This window comes from Orycteropus afer, unplaced genomic scaffold (genome assembly GCF_000298275.1).
Source record: "Orycteropus afer afer isolate SDZICR_OR568_19922 unplaced genomic scaffold, OryAfe1.0 scaffold00123, whole genome shotgun sequence".
Lineage (NCBI taxonomy): Eukaryota > Metazoa > Chordata > Mammalia > Tubulidentata > Orycteropodidae > Orycteropus > Orycteropus afer.
Genome location: NW_006921710.1, coordinates 57,250 through 66,197, shown reverse-complemented (window position 1 = coordinate 66,197; position 8,948 = coordinate 57,250). Strand labels below are relative to the sequence as shown.

Sequence of the window (8,948 nt, the reverse complement as noted above, 5' to 3'; positions counted from 1 at the left end):
CAGCTCTACTATACACCTGGGAATTCTGATCATTCACATAAACTTATAGGACCATTGTCTGCCAACCCTATGTATGTTTTTGGATACACTCCCCACTTCATAGACATACCTAATAGTTCAGCCTGTCTACCCATCTGTCCACCTGTATACTCATGTTTGCCTTCACTGACAACACAGTAATGTATGTGCAAAAGGGTTCATCTTTGTTGTCTGTACCTCCCATGTACCTCTCTATGTCTTTTTGTTTCTCAATGGCACCATATTGAATACTCACATTTGGTACATTGCCTTTCTCTTCACCCAAATCATTACTTATATCTATCTATCTAATAGTGTTCTCTCCCCTCCCCTCCCACCCCTGGTAACCAACAAAGAAAATTTCCTTCCATAGATAAACCTTTCCTTGACTTTTAAAATAGTGGACTAACACAATATTTGTCCTTTTGTGATTGACTTATTTCACTCAGCATAAGGTCCTCCAAGTTTATCCACGTTATGCGGTGTTTTGCAGATTCTACATTATTCTTCAGTGTTGCATAGTATTCCATTATGTGTATATACCATAGTTTTGTTATCCATTCCTCAGATGATGGACACCTAGGTTGTTTCCATCTTTTGGCTATTGTAAATAGTGCTGCGATGAACATGGGTGTACATTCATCTGTTCTTGTCATGGCCCTCACTTCTTTAGGTTATATACCTAGTAATGGAATGGCTAGGTCAAATGGTATTTCTATTTCCAACTTTTGAAGGAATCGCCATACTGCTTTCCACAATGGTTGTACCATTTTACAGTCCCACCAGCAGTGTATGAGAGTTCCAATCTCTCCACATCCTCGCCAGCATTTGTTATTTTCTGTCTTGTTGAACTTTGCTACTAGTGCTGGAGCAAGATGGTATCTCGTTGTTTTGATTTGCATCTCTCTAATAGCTAATGATGGTAAGCATTTCTTCATATGTTTGTTGTCCGCTTGAATATCCTCCTTGGTGAAGTGTCTTTTTGTTATTGAGCTGTTGGAGTTTTCTATAAATTCTAGAGATAAGTCCCTTGTCAGATATGTCATTCTAGATTGTGTACTTCTAAGAATTTATCCATTTTCATCAAGTTTATACAGTTTGCTGCTGTACCATTGTTCATAATATTGTCGTAATTGTCTTTATTTCTATTAGCTCAGTTGTCATGTTACCTCTTTCATTTCTTATTTTGGTCCTTTGTATTTTTTCTCTGTCAGATTTGTTACAGATTTCAATTTTATTGATCTTTTCAAAGAAGTAACTTCTGATTTATTGATTCTCGCTATTCTTTTTCTGTTTTTGATTTTATTTATTTCTACTCTGGTCTTTGTTATCTCCTTTCTTCTGGTCAGCAGGCTTAGTTTGCTCTTCTCTTTTGAGTTTCTGGAGTTGTTGAGTTAGGCTGCTCCACAGGGTTTTCAGTGGCTGATTTTTCAGAAGTAGATCCACAGGCCTTTGCTGTGAGCCTGCTCTGGGTAGACTCAAACCTCCAACCTTCCAGTTAGCAGCTGAGCACTTTAACCATTTCTACCACCCAGAGATTTCTAGCCCACTTTAGCCCCTGGACGCTTGTACTAAGTCTTGAAGAAGGGAGGAGAGTTATTGTTATAAGGAAACAGGCAAGGCTGATGTACCTTGCCCAATGCCCACAGCCAGTCAGTGAAGAGACAGGTCCTCTGCCTTCCTTTCTCTGTATCGTATGCTTCTCGACAAAATGAGGACATTCAACATCTCTAAATAAGTCAAATTAGAAAAAGTTATGTGTTGATTCCGAGCCTAATATCATGCCTAGTATCATGCAAAAATAAGCTATAAAACTGTTTGTAAGGAGGAGGAGGAAATGGCAAGTGAATGCTAATGGGTATGGGTTTTTTAATAGAATGATAAAAATATTCTGGAATTACAGACGAGTGATATATGCACACTTTGAGCATATTAAAAACTATCAAATTGTAGTATTTTTTAAAAATGAAAAATAAGTGAAATGTGTTGTTTTTGTGTGCTGTCAAGTCAATTCAGACTCATAATGAATGACCCTATTTGACAGAGTAGAGCTGCCCCATAGGATTCCCTAGGGTATAATCTTTATGTAGCATCTCACTAAGTCTTTTCTCCCATAGACCTGCTTGTGGATTCAATCCACCAACCTTTCGGTTAGCTCAGAGCTTAACTATTGTGCCACCAGGACTCCTTCATAAAGATTATAGCCTAGAAAACCCTATGGGGTGGTTCTGCTTGTCACATGGGGTCACGATGAGTTGAAACCCGTGGCCCCTAACAACAACAACAACGTTTGTGAAAGTATGTTATAAAACTCATTCAGAACACTTTGGTTAGACAGGGACTCCAGGAGGCACAGAGAAGAGCCACTGTGTACCTCTGTGAGTTATGCACAGGATGGGGAACAGCCCGAGACCACCTCCTCTGCCATTCTCATAAAGGCACCTTAGCTGCGTAGCTGTTTCTATGATATTCTGCACATTTTAAAGAGAGTGCAAGGCCTTAAGAGTAAAGAGTTCCTTTGTTGAAACCGTGTTTTCAAATTTAAATGAGTGTTGGGCAAAGATGAGCCTACCCTTTGATTCTTGATTCTCATAGTGGAAAGTAAAGCTGGAAAAGAACATATGAGAAGCTTGTGAGATACGTGGGAAGGATCTGGAAATTAAAAAAACCTTCTAGTCTGGAGTTTGTGCCTTCGACCAACAGAGCTTATGCTAGTGTTCTTCTAAGACAAGCAAAAAAAAAAAACCAGACCAGACTCACTGTCATCATGTTGATTCTGATTCATAGAGACCCCTATCGGGTTTCCAGGGGCAGCAAATCTTTACAGAATAGATTGCCCACTTTTCCTTTCATGGAGCAGCTGATGGGTTTGAACTGCCAACCTTCTGGTTACCAGTCAAATGCCTTAGGCACTGTACCACCAGAGCTCCTTAAGACAAAGAAGGTGGCTTGCTTCCTTCCTCCTTCCTTTCCTTCCTTTCTTTTTTTTCTCTTTCTCCTCCTTCCCTTTTTTTCTGTTGCACTTATCATATCCAGTGTTTTAATCTCAAATGGACCGTCGTGGTAGTTTAATGGAATTGGTGTCTGCGTTTTTATTGTGATTTGGGTGAAAGTTACAGAGCAGATTCATTTTCCATACAGTGTTGTCTGCATTTTTTTAATGTCCAGTGTGTTCTGGTGGGTAGTTAAGACCACCAAGTCAACCGTTTGCCAACTGTGAGACCTTATACTAGTCACTTACACTTCCAGTTTCTGTTTATTGGTTTCATAGAGCTGTGAAGTTCAGAAGGGAATGTTGACCATTATCCCCCAGCAGCCTCATTGAGAATGACAGACAGAACTATGAAATATAAGTATTGTGAAGGTTAATCACACTCTCATTCTGAGTGCGTTATTCTTTCTACATGATCTCCTCTATCTAAACACTAAATTAAAGACATTTATGGGATACGTTGTGTACTTGGATATGTGGGAAGTGTTGAGGTATTAGAATATGTAAGGCGATTATGACTAAGTACCAACTTTGTCTTGTTTTATTTTCTTCATTGCTTTCTCCACCTGATTAACTAGAGTGGTGTTTTAACAATTAAACTGGGTGGAGATCTCGGGACCTACGTGATCAACAAGCAGACCCCAAACAAGCAAATCTGGCTATCATCTCCTTCCAGGTATGTTCAAAAGCCAAAATCTGGCGTCATTAGATTTGTTTGAAACATGGCAGGTGGGCGTTTAGAAAGTGTCACCCTCGTGTGTTGGTAACTGGGGAAGTGAACCTCTCCTGGTGTTTTACAGACACCTCATTCTTGGTAGGTAAGTTTACTCTGGTTATATAGCTTCTCCCTGCTCATAATTTAGCCACTATCAATGACATTGGATTGTTAACAGGGTCTGAGGTGAAAAATTTAAAACTTTTCAGAACCTGGCCTAGACAGTTTTTCTCCATAAATCATTGCCCTGCCATTCATAAAACTTTTTGCTGCGATGTAGCTTTGGCATCTAAGCAAGTTGTACTTTGTCTTCAGAGCAAGTTAATGTTTGACCTCAGATTTGTTTGGAGCATCTCAGCTAAAGATTAGTTGAATTCCCTTTGCAGAATCGGGCTGAGTGGAGGTGGGCTAGCATTTGAAGCTGCTATTTTTAGGGCGTTTAATCCTTCCTTGGACTTTCTGTTGATGTGCTTTCAATCCAGACAAATAAAAGATTGTGTTGGAGACTGGCCTGTGCCTTGTCTCAAGGCCTGAGATCATGCAGGAAGAGACAGCTGGCTCACACCCTCATCCATCTGGCTTCTGTGGAAGTGCTTTTGAGAAAGGAGAGAGACTCCTCTCAGACCTTCCAGAGCATTCCTTAGCACTTCCAAAGGATTTTAAGGGAGCTTTAGTGGATAAGGCATTTGGCTGCTAACCAGGTCAGTGGTTCAAACCTTCCAGCTGCTCCACAGAAGAAAGATGGAGCCATCTACTTCCCTAAAGATTTTTAGCTTTGGAAACCCAGTGGGGGTTGCCGTGAGTCGGAATTGACTCGATGGTAGTGAGTTTGGTTTTTTTGGTCCAAAGGATTTTACTGACTAAATTGGAGAAGGCTCAAACCAGCCAAGAATTCTTTGAGAGCCGAGTGGTTATTTGCCTTTTTTTTTTTTTTTTTAAAAATATATAACCTTTTCCCTGCCCTAATGTTGCTACCGTTTTAGGCAGTTAAAATTATACTGTCTGCCATGCTGTGATGTCTGATACTTTGCTTGGAATAAATAAAGTGTTTTGCCTACTCCAGCCCAGCCTCATCTGGATGGTCTGTTAGGGTTCACTCCAAAGAATACTAGAAATCACTCGGGCGTTTCTAGCAAGACCCTTATCCACAGATTGCATTGCTTTCTACACCCCGTTCGATTCTCAGCCAGTACACCTCATGACGGTTTGTCACTTTGCTCCAAAATAACCTCCACAGGAGTGCGTTTGTGGGTTTTTGTTTTGTTGTTTTTAGTTGACACTTGTTCAGGTCCGGTGGGAACAGTGGCCTTTCCCAGCTGCCTTGCCTGCCCTGAGAAGATTCTAGAATGGAATAAAGGCAAGGTTGGGGTGGATACCCGGGCCATCAGTGCCTGTGCACAGAGCCTGTGGCAATGTGGAAGGGCTTGGAGAGTCCGTGGGCTCTGCCTGACATCCCAGCAGCAGAGGTGGAAAACAAGGAGGCCAGGGGAACATTCCCTGGGTCTGGTCTACATTATTACTCCTTTCTATATGTCTCCAGACAGTTTGTGTTTGGCTGTTTGTACACATTAAACAAAGGCCCCAATGTGTTTGGTTTGTCTCTTTTATCTCCATTATTGAGAAAGTGTCTGTAGTGAGTTGAATAGTGTCCCCCAAAATTCATGTCTACCTGGAACCTCAGAATGTGACTTTTCTTGGAAATAGGATTAGTTAAGGATCTCAAGGTGAAATCATCTTGGATTTAGAGTAGGACAGGGAGACTTGGACAGAGAGACAGAGAGGACGCCATGTGACAACAGGCAGAAATTAGAGTGATGTAGCTACAAGTGAAGAAGCACCAAGGATTGTTGGAGCCACTGGATGCTAGGAAGAGGAAAGAAATAATCAATTCTCCCTTAGAGCCTTCAGAGGGAGCGCAGCCCTGCCAACATCTTAATTCCATACCTCTGGCCTCCAGAACTGTAAGAGAATAAACTCCTATTGTTTTAAGCCACCCAGTTTGTGGCCCTTTGTTATGACAGCTCTATGAGCTAATAAACAAAAACAAACCAAACCAGCTGCCATTGAGTCGACTCCAACTCATGGCAACCCCACATTATGTGTCTCAGAGTAGAACTGTGCCCCATAGGCTTTTCAGGGGGTGATTTTTCTGAAGTGGATCACCAGGTCTTTCTTCCAAGGCACCTTTGGGTAGACAAACTGCTAGTGTTCAAACTGCAGCATTTGGTTGATGATACAGGAATTCTTGATGTTTTCAAAGCCCTACAAGATGTTTCGCTTCTAAGCTGCCCTCCCTGGCAAACTCCTCCCAATCTCGGTCTTTGGAGAAGCTCTGTCCTTTGCTCCAGTTAGACTCATGGGCTCCTAGCATACTCTGCTCTTACCCTCCAACAAGATGTCCTCTCCTACGTCTATCTGCTGGGAGGCCTGCTCCCCTCCGCTAGGCTGCAGGGAGGTGGAATCAATGGGCACAAGTTGTGTACATCTGGAATAACAAGGCATGGCAAGAACCAGTCACACCTGGGTTCACACCAGCATTTCCTAAAGGCACGTACCACCATTGCTCACCAAATGAGCTAGACGTGAATGGACCAGTCTGTCAAACTCTCCTTTTCATGGAGTTAAAGTTTAAGGAAGGAAAATATTTTTAAGGAATAATAGTATTTTTTAAATACTATTTTTAAATAGTAAAACTTAACTATTTTTTTAAAATTTATTGTCTGATCATTTCTCACATAATTGCCCTTATCTTTTTAAGTGTCTACATACCATACTTTAACATAATAACCTTACAACAAAGAAAAATAATAAGAAAGACAGTTCAGGAAGGAGAAATGAAGGTGATTGGCTGAAACAGAGGGAGGGGCGAATGGAAGGTAACTGCTTAGTGGATATGGAGTTTTCTTTTGAGGCGATGAAAATGTTTTTAAACTGAAGGTCCCTGGGTTTGTTTGGTAACCAAGCAAAAGGTTGGCAGTTTGAACCAACCCAGCTGTACTGTAGAAGAAATAGGCCTGGTTATCTGCTTTCTAAAGATTATAGCCAAGAAAACCCTGTGAAAATCATGTATATGAGGCCAATAGGTCAACAATTACTTTAAAACAAAGATAAGAAAGATAAGGGCATAGGGAAACTAGATTAATGGAAATGGAACAAACAGAACAGAAATATTGAGGATGTTCACACATTGTGAAGAATGTAACCCATGTCACTGAACAATTTGTGTAGAAATTGTTGAATGGGAACCTAAACTACTGTGTAAACCTTCACCAAAAACACAGTAAAACACTGTTAGAAAAAGAAAACCCTAAGGAGCAGTTCCATTCTGTAACACGTGGGGTCTCCTTAATCACGAGTCAGCAACAAAAACAAAATCAGTAGCAGAATGTTTTGGAATTAGACAGAGGTGTGGGTTCCACTGCCTTGTGAGGGTACTAAATGCCACTGAGTGGTTCACTTAAAAAAGATTAACTTTATGTGATGTGAATTTCGTCTTGTAAAAACATAATAATAATGTCCATAACAAATAGGGAAGGCACAAATCATGTCAGCGGCATACAAATGGCCATAGTTTAAAAAACACTGCTCCTACATAGCAAGTATCAGGCAAATGAGGGAAAGAGTGTGCTAAGTGGAGATTCAACAATAAAGGTTCAGATGTTTTCAGACTCGTGCTGGGAATTGTTCCGGAGAACAGAATGTGTAAGTCTCCTTAAGTAGAAGAAGTCTAAGGCGAGAGGTCAGATCTACGCCTCAGTAAGTGTTCCTTTCAAGGATTTCACCCCAGTCATTTCTCGGTACCAGCTTTTGTGGACTCAGTATGTGCCTCTTCTAAAGAGCTGTCCTTGTGGACTCACTGTGTGTGTTTTGTCTTCCAGTGGGCCCAAGCGTTATGATTGGACCGGGAAGAACTGGGTGTACTCCCATGACGGCGTATCGCTCCACCAACTGCTGACCACAGAGCTTTCTAAAGTGTTAAAGACCAAATTAGACTTGTCTGCCTTGGCTTATTCTGGAAAAGGCACTTGACGCCCAGCCCAGTTTTAAAGACATTAAAAGCTGTAAATCCAACACCACAGCTTTGTTCTGCAGCCGAGTGTCTGTTCTTTTCCATCCTTGCCTTTGAGGACAGTTGCACTGTGTGTAACAGCTCTGTGAAAAGAATGCGTTGCCTCCCACTCCACCCCCAAGTGCTGATTTTTTATTTCTATGTTTTTTTTTTTTTTTTATTGTCTGATTTCTGCCCTCATATGATCTCCCTTGTCTTTTTAAGTGTCTACATATCATACTTTAACATAATAAACTCCCTACAAAGAAAAATAATAAGAAGCACAATTCTGGAAGGAGATATGAATTGGCTTCACTCTAGTCTTTAAAGAACTTAACTGCAGAAATGACATGAAGAGCTACTGGCCAACCTTACCATTCTTTCTCCAGATGAGACTTACTTACTAAAAGGTAGCCTATAAACGTTCCCACGCATGTTTGAAATGGTAAATGCTTCTAAGGTGTTTGAAGTGTCAAAGGCAACTTGGGAATTCGCAAACTAAAGACCATCTTTTATTCATGCTTTGTGACTCTGAAGGGGTGTGCCCTGCACAAGGTAACTCGGAGACTTGGTGAGGGTTCTTCTATATATACATATGTGTACACACACAGATATACATATATATGTGTGTATACTTTCTATTTTTAAGATTTAGTGTAGAGTCTGCTGCTGAAAAGTACTGGGATATGAGAACACAAAAGAATAACAAATCCCAAGCCTCTCTCCCAAAGACAAGGGGGAAAAAAAAAAGCCATTGCCAGAAGCTGAGGGATAGGGTGTAATAGAGGAGGTCAGCTCTGGAGCTGAGAAGAAGCTTTGTAAGTTGTAAGGGGCCACATAATGAAAGAGATGTTTATAGCGGTGAAAAGAACACTGGTCCTAGATTTGGCTCGGCCCAAAGCAGTTATCTATCTGTGGATAAATTTCACAACCTCCTTGGACCTCCATTTTCCCATCTGTTAAGTGGAATGGCTGAAATGGATAGAATAGTTAGCTTCTTCTGATTCACACATCATTGGTCCTACCAGGAAGCCTCCCAGGCTAGCTTTCATTCCCTCTGGGTAGATGAGGGGATGGCAATGAAAATTTTTTAAAGCTGTACAGTAAATCTATTGTCATTGATAATGCTCTGTTGGGATTTCATTTGAATTCATGTTAAAATAACCATCATTTAT

The 8,948-nt window shown here is 40.9% G+C and overlaps 1 protein-coding gene across 1 annotated transcript in view; it reads left to right on the top strand.

Annotated features, from left to right (window-relative positions):
- The window catches only part of FXN (frataxin), a 50,875-nt gene extending 43,121 nt beyond the window's left edge, over positions 1-7,754 (top strand). The window contains exons 4-5 of the mRNA XM_007944337.1: positions 3,589-3,686; positions 7,604-7,754. Of these exons, the coding sequence (XP_007942528.1) occupies positions 3,589-3,686; positions 7,604-7,754 (249 nt within the window). The remainder of the gene's footprint in view (positions 1-3,588; positions 3,687-7,603) is intronic.
- Positions 7,755-8,948: the final 1,194 nt, after the last annotated feature.